We start from the raw sequence: 16,973 nt of genomic DNA, 5'->3' as shown, positions 1-16,973 counted from the left end.
GGTAAGAAGCATTAATCTGGAGAAGTGCTGAAGCATCACGAAGCCTTTTGCTGTGTGAAAACAGCCCTGGCTTAAATATACCAGGGATGCTGCTGCTCTGTGCTGCAAATAATGATGTATTTTATGTGCCACAAGTTAGAAGAAGTGTTTTAAAAAGCTGGATTCTTCACAAGATGCCTCGCCTGGGTCCATTTTTCCTCTTTCACTCTCTCTTCATGGTGCTTGTTTCTTACAGAAAGTTTTGATCTCAGTATCAGGACACAGGGAGAACATGTCAGGGAACCACTTCTCACTTTCCTGAGTGAGGTGCAAGAGGGGGAGATATTTTGTTTAAGTTCAGTCCCTATTTTACCCCACCTGCAGTGCTCCTGTGTACAAGCAAACTGGAAAAAAATAGGGAGGAGAAGATTTAAATGAGATTTTTCAGTTTAATCAAGGCAAAAACATTTCTAATATTTCCAGAGTTTTCCCAGCATTCAAGGTGAAGAAAAACACTTTTAAAGAGGAGAGAGAAGAAAAGCCACTGTTTTAAGTGGCAAATCCAAAACACTTAAGTATGAACTGTTGAGACAAATATTTGAAGTTTTTTCAGCATATTTTCTGAAAAATCACAGATAAAATCCATTTTGAGGTATTGACAAGAACTTGTCAAATATTTTCATCACTCTAAAAATGTAGGTTTACGCAAAAATGGTTGTGCAGCCCTCCTTAGAGGAGACTCTCATCGAGCCCTTCTGGTGCTGTTCCTCTCCTGTCCTGCTTAATGGGAAGGAATTGCTCCATTGCAGTGTACCAGATGAGAGGGACAGAAGGGGACTTGGGGTCCTCAGAGCTCCATCACAGGAAGAGTTTGAAGTGACTGAGAAAATCAGAGACTTCTGCAAGGGGCCAATTTTGGTTGCATTGTCAATGACTTGGAGGCCTTTAGGCCTGAAAGGTCACCCTGGGAGACAAAATAAGCTCATGAATAGGCCTCTTTGTGAAATAGCCAATGCTTTAATCCCACTGGGGTTGGAAACAACCCAGGAAGAAGGGCTGTCCCACCTTGATTTTGCCCTTTGTGGAGTCCAGACATCTGTGTCAATGGAAAGAAAAAATAAAAAAAAGACTAGAAAATAAAGAAGTGTATTTTCCAGTCGCAGGAAAAAAACAGCTCACCCTTCTGAGAATAGAGCTGTGCCATAGGAACAGGAACTGACTCAACGACATCTTTGAGAATGCATGTTGGTATAGTGGGTGGACCTGATACTAGAGTGGGTAGAGTGGTTCAGAGAGGAAGGGCAGCATCACAACCACCTCTTGAGTGCAACCAGCCAAGCAGAAGCCTTGAGACATGGGCAGAGTCACGAATGTCCCTTGACCACATCCAATGTAAAGAAACACCAGGAACTGGTGTAGGGACAGAGCCCTCTCCTCTTTGGCTCCTGCTCCTGAATTATGAAAGTGAAAGTCTGCCTATAGCTTGGGAGGGGACATGACGAGGTGGAGGAAAGGGCAGAAGCAAAATCCTGCTTATTTGGGTGATAATCAGTCAAAGCAAACCCCTTTGATCTTGGCACTGTTGAGGGCACAGCATCTGAAAACAACCCGCAGTGATTCTATGTCATACTTATCTTGCTGCATTCCTCTTGGTACTCCTCCCTAACATCAAGGGCCTAGGGTTATTACTACAAAATGACCAGATAATCTGGTTTCTTGCTTTTTGGGGAAATACCGAGAACAACAAAGAAACAGTGTATTTCAAAATCCTGGGCCAAATCTTCAGCTGTTCCACAAAACACAGCTTGGATTTACATACCTGGTAGCTGAGTTGCAGTGCCCAGCCAAGAGCCAGACAACCTCTAATGGTCTAGAGCCATCTGGGAGCCCCAACATTCGTGCCAGCTGTAATACTGAATTTACGGAGCAGCTCTGAGCCAAGGCTCAGAATAAGTCAGAACAGAGATAGCTGGGTGACAGCAGCCAGGCACTTAAGCAAAGCAGAAAATAACTCTGTTAAAGTTGTCTTTTTCTGCATGTCTCTTTCGTTGTAATTCACGGTGCACCTGAAGTTTTCTGCTGTGGAACAGCAGTAGAGAATTTATCTACCTCATGAATAAAATCGATCGTGTAAAAAATCTTGGAGGAAAAAGCAGCGGTCTGGAAATTGAGCTTCTTGAATCATAACAAGAATTAACTGGATTAACTTCCAGTTGTGACTCCATTATATTCTTCCTCTCTGCCCCAACTAGAAAAGTGTCTGATGGCTCCAAGACTTTCATCTCCTTTTTATGCACAGCACTGTCATAACTGGGGCTGAGGAGGAAAGGCTTTGTGGTAGCTGCATCTTTGGACAGGGACAAATGGGTTTATCAGATCACTGTATTCCCCTGCTCCATTTCCACAGTTGCTGGCACCTCACTGCCAGCGGAGCTCAGTTAATAACCGACCACGTGTGTGAGGGCTGTGTTCAACTCAGCGGCTCCGTGGAGTTTTTATGTTACCTCTGATGGAGGCGATCCTGCACCTCCAGCTCTGTCGATGTAGATGCCTAACCCAGCAGTTCTCCATTTAGATCCAGCATGCATCGGTGGGCCGTGAAGGAGCACAAAGACAGCCAGGCACAGTATTGAGCCCTCTGCATCGGTTCCTGGCTCAGTACTCAAGGGATCCCACAGCAGCATTGCCATAGGTCCCCAGCTCCTCAGCCCCATGAACTGGATGGAGGAAGATAGACAGAAAGCACTGCAGAGCAGTCAGTGTGAGGGGTCATGTTAGGGGGCTGGATGGGGAGGTCTGTCCTGTACATCCAGTTCAGCACTGCCTCTGGCCATGGCTCAGCAGCCGTAATAAATACCTCAACTGAAAAGCGCATGTTCAAAGGATCAGAAGTGTTCTTGTGAGAATCACTTTTTTATTCCTTCCTGGAAAACTCAAAGAGAAGATATAAATCGTGTTATTATCTCTTCCTAGATACCAAAAAAGCAGGAATTTCAACAGATTCTTCTTCTCTGACCATGAGATGGATGTCAGGGTTCAGACAGTTATCCTGACATAGATGTATCTGTCTCAGCAGCTGTGGAACAGAGACGCTGCAGTCCCTTCAGGACTAGCCATGCCCAGGCAGCTTTGAGGAACCTCACGTTCTCCATGTACTGCTTCAGAAGCAGAAAACCCACCAACCATCTCACAAGACAGCCTGTCTTGGCTCTATGCAGCTCTCCAAGGAGGAGGGGTTGTAGGATCACATCCCAAATTTAGAGACATTCTCTACCTGAGCACCTCCATTCTCAGACCCTGTTGTTCATATTATCCACCCAGCAGGAAGTAACATGGGCCTTTCATAATGAGATATTGATTGCCAAGTTTCAGTAAATAAGCATCTCTGAATTCCTTCTCTGACATAACACTGCTTACCAGACGTGCCACAACCTTCCTCCTGTGACTCCACTGCTGGTTTACACCAAACAATTGCTCTCCTATCTGCTGAATTGATGACGGATGCACATAACCAGTTTCTCACTGTTATAGGTTCCACCATGACCTTGCAGTCAGTGACAACACCCTAAATTAGCAGGATGTGCTCAGATTTCCTTTCAGTGCACTATTCTTAAGAACTTGGAGGATGGGTACGAGCAGCACTGACTCTGCCCCTGGCCAAGATCACCTTATCTCCTCAAAATTCCCATAAGTCCCCTAACTGCCTCTGGCATTCTTTCCCCTGCAGCCTTGCTAAGGACCATGTCCTCCCACACTAGGTTATCAGATCTGACATGACCCAAGGGGTACCACAGCGCACCCCCCCCTCCCCCCCTCCCCCACTTCTTACCACCCCCTACAATTGCTCCAGGCCCTCCTTGCCTTCGGCCCCCAGCAGCTGCGTTCACTTGCAAAGTAAACAAAGTCCTAATTAGTAATACAAGAGTCTCTTGTGAGAAGTAGAAATGGCAGCAGAGGTGAAGGAGAAATAAAGAAGGAGCAGACATAGCAGCTTGCTACAGTTTCAGGCATGAAGAATAAACCGAATCCAGTAGGCAGCAGTGACTGTGACGGCTGTGGCACAGGATACAAGCATGCTTCTCCTTGGCCACAGAAAGAGCTGAGATGGGATTTCTGCAGACATAATTAATGTCGATTGTGTTCTCCATCTTGCTTCCAAGCTCTAGCGCTCCAAAGACACAACAAAGTGTGAGTCAAAGGAAGCTAAAGGCCTTATCCATGTCTTTTCATAGCTAAACCTCTGATATGAAACAAAGCAGCTTTAGGGGGTGTTCATAACTGAAGACCAGCTTTACACAGCAGTGGTTGGAGTCTTTGAGGTTGCCTTGTCTGTGTTGCTATAGGTTTTGGTGACTTTTTGAACTTTATGGACACGCTTTGCCCAGAACAGTACAATTCATTCCATCTGTTGAGGAAGTGAGTCCCACCAGATCTCTGGTGGAAGTGTAAGAGTCGGGTAGGACGGTGCGTGCATGTGTACAATAGATGCTAGAGACTGGTTATTTTTTCCTGCTACTCTGCACAAAATTACGTTAAATGTGCATTGATAAAATGCAAATTCGTGGAGTTAGAACCTCACTGCCTCCAGGAAGATCCCCTTTCCTGACCCATAAAGTTACGTGACAGATAAAATGAAATAATCAATAAGTGAAAAACAAGAAGAAGGAAGGAGACAGGTATGGGCAGAGCAGAACCGAAACCAGACAGTGCAACTCTAGACATGGGTCAATTCCAGGAAGGGAGTAACCAAGTCGTGGGACCTGCTGTCCTGGCTTAGGAATGATTGTTTCTTATTTTCAGAATAAACCACGACTGGTGAAAGTTACCAGCTGAGAGTCCAGGAGAGTTGGTTTTCTGTGCTGAGACAGAGATGGAAAGTCAGTGCTCTGGGAAGCTGAGCTGGCCAGATCTTGCTTTCCTGAGAAAGCAGGCACTGCAGAAGCATTGGACACTTGGTGGTACATGCATACGTGCTGTCACCCCTCAGGTGTTGGTCTCTTGGTCACAGAATGGGCCTATCCATGGAGGGCTGGATGGTAATGCCCTAATGTTTCTTTCACCAGCATCTCTCCTGGAACAGAGATGTAATGCCCTTCACCACCAGTGACATTTAGTGCAATTTACTTCCTTGATGATGTGAGCAGACATTCAGTTTTGCGACAACATTTTTTACCAATGTTTCTTTTAATAAAATAATGACTCTCTGTCCTCTTGCCTAAAATTTCCTCTCCCACCCCCGCCTCTACACCTCTTTCCTCTCTCATCTGAATGTACACACAAGTGGGCTGCTCATCTCTGCCAGACCTGGTGCCCCATCCTTGAAGACAATTTCATTAGAGCTCAGCTCACTTCTGAGCAAACACTAGGATGAGAAGGGGGACAAAATGAAGAAACCCATCCACAGGAGAGATTTAGGGACAAATATGACATGGTTTACATACTTCACCCCTAGCTCTGTTAGAAACCAAAGGCCCAGTTGCTCATTGCTGGTTCCTATTTGGAAATGAGTCTTCAGCAATATATAGCGTCTCATAATGTGAAACACAGCAAGTAGCATTAAATATTAGCAATAGCCCTAATGAAAGGACTCTGTGTTTAGAGAGCTTGAATAAGAAATTGAAGGCTCCTGTTGTTGATCTAAGGGAGGTGTGTTTGTTTCCCTCTAACCTTGCAGAAACACTGGCACGGGCGGTCTGGACTTGGGGAGTTTGCTTTGAGTCCCTGAGAAGAATTGTGGGTACACGACCATGCAGACATTGCTCCAACTCCCAACCTTCTCGTGCTGAGTTTATGGGAAACAGAGACCTGTTATGTTCGTGGAGCCTTGACATGGTGCTGCTCACTCGCATGGGGATTGGTGACTAAGCCATTTTCCAGGTTAACTTGTCGTGATAACTGTTCAGAGCCCAGGGACGAATTCTGTCTTCTATTTGGCTAAAGTGGCAGAATTGACAACCTGATATACAGACCAAAATCATGAAGGGTCTCTGGAGATCTGACAGCTAATGCTAATGCATTGGGCAGGATCTGATCACATGTGCTCAGGATTTACAGTTGTTGCTATTGGGAATACAATTAAATTAAACCTTCTTGGAGGAAGACATGGGTGACCACCTTGGAAAATCTGGACTTTTCTTTGGCATTTGTCAAGGATATCTGCTGGGCATGAGCTCCCAAACCAAACACATCTTCAGTCAGTTTAAGTTTTATAATTCCTCTATTCCCATGGTCTTGCACATGCAATTGGGCATTTCTGACCAACATCACTGGAGGTTATGGAACAACAGGTTTGCTTGTCAAGAGGAGAATCATGATAAATCTCAGCTAAACCAGCAAAAAATTAACGTTATTGTTCAATACTGTAATTCACAGCATTTTAACAAAAAGGCTTTGTCATGATAATAATATAATTGGGATTTACCCAAATATGTTTTGTAAAGGAAATATCCCGCTCTATTTAGCAGCAATAAGACAACACTGAGAAATCTAATTTAGTTCCTTGTTTGCAGCAAAGAGAGATGCATGCTTGTTCCCAGCACAAATTGGAGGAAGGTGGAAATGATTGTGTGGTTTATTGTGTTAAATGAAAACCTCTATTTTCTTTTTATCATGCCACACCTGATGTTGGAAAACAGATACAGTGCAACACCTGTCTCCCATAATTTCTTTCAAGACAGAAGAACACTTATGAGACAGGGAGTGTCAAGGTAAGAAGCCCAACTATGGTGTTATCTTTTTTCTATGACATCATATGTTTGCTTTCTCATTCAGTAAACTATAAAAATCTCGATTAGTGCATAAAAGAGTTACCGTATTTACATCTCTGGCTTTCAACCTGCCCATAAGTACAGATGGTTTATTGATTTCATTGTGCTCTGCCGGTAGGCAATTCTTCAGAGAAGCATGTTGTCAAAGGAAATACTGTTCATGGTTCTTCCTGAAATGAAGCCGTTGTTTGAAGCCAAGAGGCTCCTGTAATTTTCTTATCTTGCTCCATTTATAACGTAAATTATAGATTTGTCCATAGCTCTGCCGTTGCAAAATAGTTCTTAATTTAACCCCTGATGTTCCAGTCACCACAATGCTCTCAAGTACTTTCCTCATCAAGGGCTGAGACATCCCAGTCTTGATTTACCTGCTAGACAGCAGCAGTGCAAACCAAGAGCTGCTACTGCTACGAAAATGCTCATGGTGCAACGTCCCAGGAGCCCACAGCCTCCATGGGTAACTTTTCCAGCTGGGCCAAAACTTGCCTTGATTTACCAAATTGTGGGCCATTTGGTGTGTGCACTAATCATGGCTGATGGGGAACTGCACATCCTTCCCTTCAGCTGAAATGTCCTGTGCCACCGACATGGAGATGGTCTAATGCAAACACACGTCATAGAGGTGACAAGTCAAGAAGTGACCTTCCACTTTTTTTTGTTCCAGCAGTTTATGGCCAGTGTTAAAAAAACCTCATTTGCCTGGAAAGGTCAAGTGGTTTTCCAAGTATTAAAAGATGAGAGAAGTCCCATGTTGTGGGTCTTCACCACATGCTTAAAGTTAAGCCTCTGCTGGTTGGTGGTGGACCTCAGCTGGCACTTAAATGCTTTTATTGAATAAGTGCTTTATTGTACTGGGGCTTGCAGAAGTTTAACAGCTCTTTGCGCTACACTAATAATCCAATGTTAACGTTGGCCTCCTCTCCTTTTTTGTCTAGTATAGTTACCTAATTAATTTATCTGTACATTTAAATAGTCTGTGGCAGTGCCTGCAGCTGGGGTGCAGATATACTGGAAGCACAAGGACCATGGCTAATTCTGTCCCAGTGAAACAGTAGGATTTTATTGCACTGGCTTATTGATTACTTTGTTCTGTGCCTTTTTGGGTCCAGGCCAGAGAGGATGATGGTATTTTAAAACTTCCACAGAAATCCCCACAGTAGTCTTCAGTTTATCCAGTATCCTGTGGTTTCCTGCTTCCTCCTCTGCTGTCCCACCTTGCCCTGGCAATGTGGTGCTGCTGACTTTACCCTTATGCCAGATAGAGCTGATCACTCTGATCCATGCTGGGAGGTGCAGAGTGTCCTGGAGAGGACAAGGGGCCGTGGTTCAGCCACAATGAGAGGGGGGATGCCTGATCCAAAAATCAGGGAGAACTCTGCCCTGGGGAGAAGGGGTGGCATGAAGGTCCTGCTCCTTGCCTGAGGCTGCGCATATGAGCAGCAAGGCAGAGTCGTCCTGGCTCACATTTTATCTCGGGAGTGCCCTGGGCAGCCTCTGAAACTGGCAAAGACGAGCAGATGTTTGCTCTGCTCTCACCCCTGCTGGGCCCGGCCACTATGGTGCAGGCAGCAAGGGAGGAGGGACAGCACTTTGTGGAGGTTACAGGGATGTGCTGTCCGCTTACAGCAAGAGCAGGGAGCTGATTCTGTCCACTTACAGCAAGAGCAGGGAGCTGATTTTAACCTCCAGGGAGGAACAGGGGCTCTTGACGCATATTCTGGTCATATAGGTCCCGCCCGGCCGATGGCTCAGTGAGGCAGAATACACACTTGTGTGTGAGAGAAGGGCCCAGTGTGTGCAGAGGCTTGTTTAGCTGTCATAAGGTATGTGCAGGGAGGAGAACATGACTTAATTTCACTTACAGATGCTGGCACAGGCTGGGAAACCACAGGAGGCTGGGAATACCCAGCTGTGCCTAAGCAGAGCGAACAGTGGCTGCCCTCAGCCCTGGAGCGAAGGGTGCAAGTGAGTTTGCAGGGTCAGAAGGCTGCAGGGTGAATGGGAGCCTGTGTTCAGACCTGAGGAATGGCTGCCAAGGCTTTTTAATTGGGAGTTTGGGGAGCTGCTTGAATGAAACAACATCCATCACCTGGAGCCAGAGTAAAAGCTGCTATTTATGGTGACTTCTGAGTGCAAACTAAATAGCAGGCTGTGCCTCGTGGAGGATCAGATGGACAATAACGCCAGTGCCAAAGCAAGCTGAGCACAGTTAAAACTGGAGTTACTGTTTACATGTTAGTAATGAAGCGTGGGAGGAATCCAGTCCCAAAGCTCCCAGGTTTGGCTGCTCAGGTCCCAGAGCAGTGCTGGGTGAGCAAGGAGGGACTGAGCTCCTGCCCAGAGATGTAGAGGGGGTATGTGGCTTGAGGGAGAAGTCCATGAAGAAGACAGAAAGATGCTCTAAAATAGTGACAAGGGAGAAGAAAAGGGAAGGGGCTTGTCCCTTGGGTGGCGGGAGGTGGTACTGTGGCTGTGCCGACGGAGCCATCTCCCTGCCCAGAGCAGGAGGGAGGAGAAGGAACAACTGTAGGGAACTGGCAGAGATCTGCCACTTGGACACTGCCTCCCATACAGGAAAAAACATTACAGAAAACCTCCAAATGTGTAATGCACATCTTGGTGTTGGAAGGCAGTCTCTTGCCTTTAAGCCCTAACTCATTGTTTCCTTGATTGAGGTTTGTCTTTCTTAAGAGTGAATTTCCCTCGTCTCTGACTCCTCCTGGGTCTTATTTGTTTCAGAGGAGACAAAAACGCTCCTCTCTGCTCTTGGCAGAAAACTCCCTCCCCTTCCCACTGTGTAAATCAGGCCCATGTTCTTGGGGACAGCTCCTGAAGCAGTGCAGCCAGGGACCACCTGACCCTCTGCAGCTCCCAGCTTGGCCACAGACCCACATCAGCCACATCAGCATGTCACAAGGAGCTGAGTGCCCCGACACCAGCTGGGGAGTCACCAAGGCCAAGCAGAGAATGGCTGTGAAAATGCCAGAGAAGGACAGGGCGTGAGTTACTTGCTGTAAGCCCTCTGTCAGAATTGCACCTTCCAGTATTTATTCCTTCCTCTAGTGTTTAGCCATCGAGCCTTGCAATTTTAGGAGCACAAATAGCTCGGTGGAAATCAAATGAAACTCAAAGCCTTTTCCCTATGTTCCAAAAAGAGGATTTATTTAGTGGATTTTAGCGGTTTAAAATACACAGATCGGAGTGTTGTGGGAGGGGATATACAAGCAGTCATGACATTCACAGTTCAAGGCATTTAGGAAACACGGGCGCTCTGGGAATTCCTGCAATAAAGCATCAGCTCCTGATCCTGCTGGCACTCTGTGGGCAGGTCTCCCGGCGGTTTCAGGCACTTACTGGACATCAACAATAAATAGCCACAGAAAGCTCCCAGGAGAGACACTGGGTGGGGAAGTGCTGCTGTTTCCCAAGGAGGTAAGTGCTTGATTAGAGAAGGTATGGCTTTCACAAGGCCATGTGTTCCAGTGGGGCATGGGATGCCTCATGTGCTTTAGTGAGATCAGATGCTGTTCCTTTGCTCAGGGAAAGTATCCTTTGGTTTCAGACTGCTCTGTTCTTCACACTTTCAAATATCTGCATCACCTTGCCTGCTGGTATGCAGCCCTCTCTCACGATGGTAATGCCACCTTCCCAGAGGAAGAATGAGAAAATTAGGATAATCCCCAAAGTGTGAAAGAAAGGAATGGGGATATAAAGGAGCATCTTGGACCAGTAAAGCCATCCAAATGCTCAGGACATCCAAATAATAAAGTTGTGTAGCAAGAGGACCAGAAACTGTCAGAAAATAAAAACATCCACCAACACTGATCCCGCACTTTGTTCAAGAGTTTAGTTTTCCATTAGAGATTCCCACTCAAATGACAACCCAGATCCAGCTAACAACACCTCCGCTTGTGCTGTTACATCATTGTGGATGAGCTCTTGTAACACCTTCATTCTGGTGGTCTACAAGGAGTATACACCCTTCCTTTTAGAAGCATCCACCCTCCCACTTGAAGCATTTTTGCTCTTATAAGGCAGATTTTGCTTGCACAATCATGTTTCTCCTCATCACCTTGTTCTCTGTCAACACAGAAGTCCTCCAAGGACATCTTTTGTTTGTTCCACTTCATCAACATGTTTGCAAATGTCCCAGCACTCAAGAGCTGTTACTCTTGGAGCACACTGTGCTGCCAGATTGATACTATTGAAAGGGATGGAAATATCCCAGGAAAAGGCAATTGCTGACATATAAAGGGTGGTTCTTACACTCACTTTCATCAAACTTTGTGCAGTTGACCACAGTTGATGCCACCACCTCATCAGATTCTCCATCACAGAGAACACCCTCCAGCTTATGGCCAAGACGTCTGTAGGGAAAAAAACCCAACAAAACTACACATTACTTGATATTACATTGTGCTGAAGTTCCCCTCAATGCAGGGCATCAAATCATGATCTATACACCACTTAAATTTGCTGGCCACCCCCCTTACAGGGGTTTGCACTTGCCAGCTGAACATGAGCCAGCAGTGTGCCCAGGTGGCCAAGAAGGCCAATGGCATTCTGGCTTGTATCAGAAATAGCGTGGCCAGCAGGGACAGGAAAGTGATTATCCCCCTGTACTCAGCACTGGTGAGGCCGCACCTCGATTACTGTGTTCAGTTTTGGGCCCCTCACTACAAAAAGGACATTGAATTACTTGAGCGTGTCCAAAGAAGGGCAACGAAGCTGGTGAAGGGTCTGGAGCACAGGTCTTATGAGGAGTGGCTGAGGGAACTGGGGGATTTAGTCTGGAGAAGAGGAGGCTGAGGGGAGACCTCATCGCTCTCTACAACTACCTGAAAGGAGGTTGCAGAGAGCTGGGGATCAGTCTCTTTAACCAACAAGCGATAGGACAAGAGGTAATGGCCTCAAGTTGCACCAGGAAAGGTTTAGACTGGATATTAGGAAGTATTTCTTTACAGAACGAGTTGTTGGGCGTTGGAATGGGCTGCCCAGAGAGGTGGTGGAGTCCCCATCCCTGGAGGTGTTTAAGAGTTGGGTTGGCATAGTGCTTAGGGATATGGTGTAATTGAGAACGGTCAGTGTGAGGTTAATGGTTGGACTAGATGATCCTCAAGGTCTTTTCCAACCTAGACGATTCTGTGATTCTGTGATAGAGTGATAGAGCAAGTACTCACGAGATGACCATATCATGGTGTGTGCTGTCCACCTCTCCACTAGGATTAGCAGATGTGATTGCCAAAGGTCCCGTCATGTCAATGAGGTGCACCAGGACAGTCAGGTCGGGCACTCTGATCATGATACTGTCTTGAGTTCCCACTCTGCTGTAGCCTGCTCCAACCCCTTGAAAGACAGACAGAGGATGTTGGCAGAGGCAAGACTGGCACAATACCTGGCATGGCATCAGGGGGAGACCTCCTGTTTTCTTTGCAAGTGATCCTGATCCGTACCCCAAACAAAATTGTGAGTCTCTTTGTATGTGTTCAGAAAAGCAGCGTTCTTGATCAGAAGTCTATGAGAGCAGCTGTAAGATTTTGTGACTAACTGGGTAAGAAGGAAAAGATTAATGGCTGGAGATCATCATAGCTGTTTTCATGGACATAGGATCTACCTATATCACAGAGTCTAACTTCTTGTGATCATTGCCTACCCTCCCACCCTCTGTCACATTCCTCTGCCTGTTAAGCATGCAGGACTCCTACTGTTTCTTCAGTCTGTAATACTTTCACTGATTCCCAGAAGCTGTATTTGAGTGTGAATCATACTGCTGTTCAGTGTTTTGACTTTGTCCATATAGTAGGAAGGAAGAGGTGATGAGAAGGGATGCCCTTAGGAACCCTGTCCCTCCCCCCAGTGCTAGGAACCCTCATCTGTCTTTGATGCTCCACCCAGGGGTTGCTCATTCCTAGCTAACACCTATGGGCTTGAAAGAGGTGACCCCCCCAGGCCGATGAGCCTCCCTTGCTTCAAGTCTGGCTGGGTTAAAGAAATCATCATGCTGGCTTACACTGTTAATGAGTCATTCCAGCTCATTAACACCCTCTGCTAGCAAGGCATGTAAGAGCTCCAGAGAAGATATTTCAGGATAAAATTAACAGAATTTCTCCCCATTGACATCCAAAGGGGTGTGTGAGTTGCAGACCTGCTGTGTTGAAAACATGAGAGGGAGAGAAGGGAGAAGGGCTGTCCTATTGATCTCACCTAACTTCTTCAGCCACTCTCCTTTCTTGATAATGCAGCCAATGCCACCAGGGTAAACATTTTCCATAAATTCCCAAAGCAGTGGGCTGATGGGGGGAGCAGCTGCTCGCAGCTGGTCCAGGTTTGAAATAAAGATGCAGATGGGCTTCTCTTGAGGCCTGTCCTGCAAAAATCAGGAAGAGAGAAGCGGAAAAAATGGATGAAGAGAGAAAGTTTGTGTTGAGAAGATCGAAGCTCACTGGAATCCTAGTTTGTGTGCTTCCCAGGAACCAGGAGTGCCAAGCAAGCAAGATGCTATCTCTGCACAAAATGCTGAGCACAGGAGGGGACTATGCCACAGCTCAGATCTGCATGTGCAAACTGATGAAGAGCCCAACCAGCTATCTGCTCTTGAGATCTTGGTGGGATGCATCCAAATCCCCTGCTTTAGACACAACCAATGCAGGGACAGCGATGCTCTGCTCATTATTGGTGCTTTTAACATCTTAAACACCAGGGACCTGATTTTCTTCTAAGTTATGCTGGTATAAATTGAGGTCAAACCCACCAATATACAGCAGGATAATGGAAGGAGACCCCAGCCCCCTGGAAACCAACATCTATATGACCACTTCTACAGTTTTTCGGTGCTTTGAAATAAGCTTGCTGTAAAATGAACAGTGATATAGAAGGCAAATAAAAGAGCTCACAAAGTGGTGTAATTTCAGTCCTCAACTGACACTAGTTTCAGCAGGGCCAAATGACTAAAGAACTGGGCATGTATTTACATTCTGTTTATATTATCTCATCGACAGGGAAGGTTAGCATTGGCACCAAAGCAGGACAGAAAAGACTGCCTTTGTTGCTGATGTTCACACTAAGTGCCAGCTGAGATAGTCTGTTATGCTTATTTCTCCAGGCTAGCCAGGAAATTGCCTCATGGAGAATAGATGGGGCCGGGCTGCAAAAGTTGTATTGAAGGTGCAAACTTTGGGTCTGATTCCAGCACTGAATGACTCCAAAAGTCTGCAGAAATTTAGACCTGGGATTCTGATTCAGCACTTCGTAAGACAGAGAGGGTAAATACAGGTTTGGACCCACTTGTGACAAGTGTTGGGGTTGTTCCAGTTTGGATTTGTGTTTTGTCACCCCAGTGAAGCAGAATGTAGCTGTAATTCCCAGTGCCCCATGCCCAGAGCAGAGGGTGCTCTACCCTGGGTTGCTCAGCTCAGAAAATGGTCCATAACATTTTGGTGTGGCTGCTCGTAAACTCTATCCACAGTCAAATTCTGAGTCTTAGGACAACTTGAAACATGGGGCTATCATTTCTGCTTCTGTACATAACTCATCTATAGGACATAAGCAGGATCCAAGTAACAAAATGACAGCCTTGTATCCACACCTTGATTCTGTAGACCTTCTCGATGGCTTCAGGGTGTTTGCAGGAGGCTGCCAAAGCATACACAGTGTCTGTGGGGACCCCACATACTGCCCCTGTGTTCAGCAAGCCAGCAATGGTCCTCAGGCCACTTGTACAGTGGGACTTGGGGCAGATGCAGGGTGGAGGATCTTCAGTGTCCTTGTCAGAGCTCTCAGCCTGGCAATAATCAGGAGGCAAGAAATCCATTACATTGGGAATAAGCAAACATGAAACACAGGGTAGGATTCAGTCCACTCAAATGCAGCTATCTCACTGTGCAATGCTCCCTTGATAGTCAAAGGGCAAAGGCAGCACTTCTAGGGACGCTTCACCTAAAATAGGTGGGATGAATGACAAAGCAGAAGTGATTAGTTCTCCCCCAGTAATAAAGTCAAAGAGACTAGCTCAGGTGCAGACATTTGAACTGCTGATGCCTAAAATTACAGGAGATGTATCCCACCCAGCACAGTGACTGCTTCCTGGAGAAATAACTGCCCTCCAAAATGACCTAAGGAAACTGCTAGGGAATCTTAAATCTAGAGGGAGTTGGGTAAGATCAAGTTGCAAGTGCTTTCTCATAAGTCTCTGTGGTTAGAAACGCTGATTTAATGAAAATGTTTCTCTGCAGCAGGAATTAGAGCTGTCAGATCAATCAACCCAGTTTGGTGGAGCTGCCTTGGTCAGACATAAAAGATGGTAGAAAAAGTTTAAAGTTAACAGATATAGTGGAGCTCTTGCTGTCCACTTTGGGAAACTTTTAACTCCCTACTTCCCTGCCCCCAAGGTTATCGCCTTCAAAACTTCAGTCTGTCAACAATTCTTGGATTGGAGTTGGCTCATTCCACAGGACCATGGAGACAGGCATTTTGGAGTGAGGTAGGAGTTTTGTAAATGTCCCTGCCCTTTCTCCAAGTTTCCATACATGTTATTCATAACAGAAGAGAGATTGTTTTCAGCTCATAGCTCCCTGAAGAAATGCTGTGACTGGGATTTCAAATGGCACTAACGGATTCAAAGGAAGGACATTCAATGGAAATTTGAACTCCCCTAGGTAAGACTAAAGACCCCAGGATGTCCCTCCAGACCAGGGAAACTACAGCATCATGCAAAAAAATCTCTTACTGTGAACAGAGGGGGTCCCATCATCATGAGATCCTTCCCAAACATGCTGTTTGCAAGTGATGCTGTTGCTCCGTAGAAGCAGATGATGCTGAAGATGCTTAGCATCACAACTGGGAAAAAAAACAGAGTCAAAGGCAGGAAGGGTGATGACAAAGTTTTATTTTCTTCTATGTCTCATGACTTCCCAGCATTGCAAACTTACTTTAGTCTTTCCTGTCATGCAACATTTGCAGTCCAGCATATTTGTGGGTCTAAAACTTCAAGGCATTTCCAGGCTTGTCTACCTGTGCATCTTTTGGCATATGGCTTTTTTTTTTTTTTCCCATGGTGGAAAAGATTCCATGAAGCATCTTGCTAAAACACTCTATGTAATTACAAATAAAATTCTCACTTGCTACAAAGCCAAAACTTCAACAAAACTACAGCCATTCACACCAGTGGCACGTTTAGTTCATCCCAAATCTTAGCTCACTGAACAACTACTAGAAAGTAGGACTGTACAGAACCTCAGGAAGTTGTCTTGATTCAGCACTATCAGCCACACATAAATGTTTTTTAGAAAGCTTAAGGACCTGAGGATGATACAAGGAAAGGTTTCCTCCTCCAGTCATGGAGCCGAAAGGTTCAGCATCTGTAGCTTGCACACACACCAGTCTTATAGGGAAAGATGACACACTCTTCTGCTTGCTTTTTTCCATATTGAGCTCATGCAGAACACTGTTCCCTAACCAGGGACCCACTCACTACACTCTATGGGTGAAGGTTTAATGACCAAGTTGGCCTAAAACTCACTTTCAAATGGCAAAGGGAGGTTCTCCAATGTAAAGAGCAGAAAACAAATGGTCAAGAGCTCCATTGCAAGGGTCATGCAGAGAAGTACCACATTAAAAAAGGAAGCTGTGAAAAGAAATAGAAACAAGAGGAACCCATATCAGAGAATGGCCCATAAAAATGTATGTGAAACAGCAGAAGAGTTCCTAAATCAGCTTAATCTTATTTGATAAAACTGAGCAGTCCATGATCTGACTTCCCTATTCATGTTGGAACAGAGCGGTACAGCTATGGTTTGTTCAGCCCTCAGCTTTCAAGAGACAAGCTGCCAAACCCTTAATCTGCCAGTACACTGTGCTCACATGGAAAACACTTCTCAGGCAGCCAAGAGGATTCTGATTTACAGCAGCTGGGCTGGAGGGTGACTGTGGATATATGCCACTGGCCCAGTCCATCTAACACTTTCACCTTATTTGAACCTTTTATTTTCTTTGAAATGTTCTTCCGTTCCCTTATGACTGTTTCTTCTAAGCCAACTCAGCTTCTGTTACTGGCTGTGGGCAAAACATTTCAGTTCTTGCTTAATCGGAGTGACAGAGAGAGCTGAGACTCCCTCACTTGTGCATCTCTACCACAGAGTGACCACAGATGTGATTAATGATCTGACCCCAGATACCCCTCAATAAACAATCAATCACACATGGTACTGAAACTTACCTAAAATAATTAAA

The 16,973-nt window shown here is 45.7% G+C and overlaps 1 protein-coding gene across 1 annotated transcript; it reads right to left on the bottom strand.

The window, feature by feature from the left end:
- Positions 1–10,304: 10,304 nt before the first annotated feature.
- On the bottom strand, positions 10,305–14,556 carry LOC141927702 (threonylcarbamoyl-AMP synthase-like). The gene is made up of 5 exons (XM_074834954.1): positions 14,332–14,556; positions 12,951–13,113; positions 11,927–12,092; positions 11,019–11,113; positions 10,305–10,390 (listed from the first exon to the last, which is right to left on the bottom strand). The coding sequence occupies exons 1-5, from the start codon at positions 14,554–14,556 to the stop codon at positions 10,305–10,307; spliced, it is 735 nt and encodes a 244-aa protein (XP_074691055.1).
- Between the last annotated feature and the right edge of the window lie 2,417 nt (positions 14,557–16,973).

The sequence above is a fragment of the Strix aluco genome, chromosome 10 (genome assembly GCF_031877795.1).
Source record: "Strix aluco isolate bStrAlu1 chromosome 10, bStrAlu1.hap1, whole genome shotgun sequence".
Lineage (NCBI taxonomy): Eukaryota > Metazoa > Chordata > Aves > Strigiformes > Strigidae > Strix > Strix aluco.
Note: the sequence above shows the minus strand (reverse complement) of the source record. Positions and strands in the feature narration are given on the sequence as shown.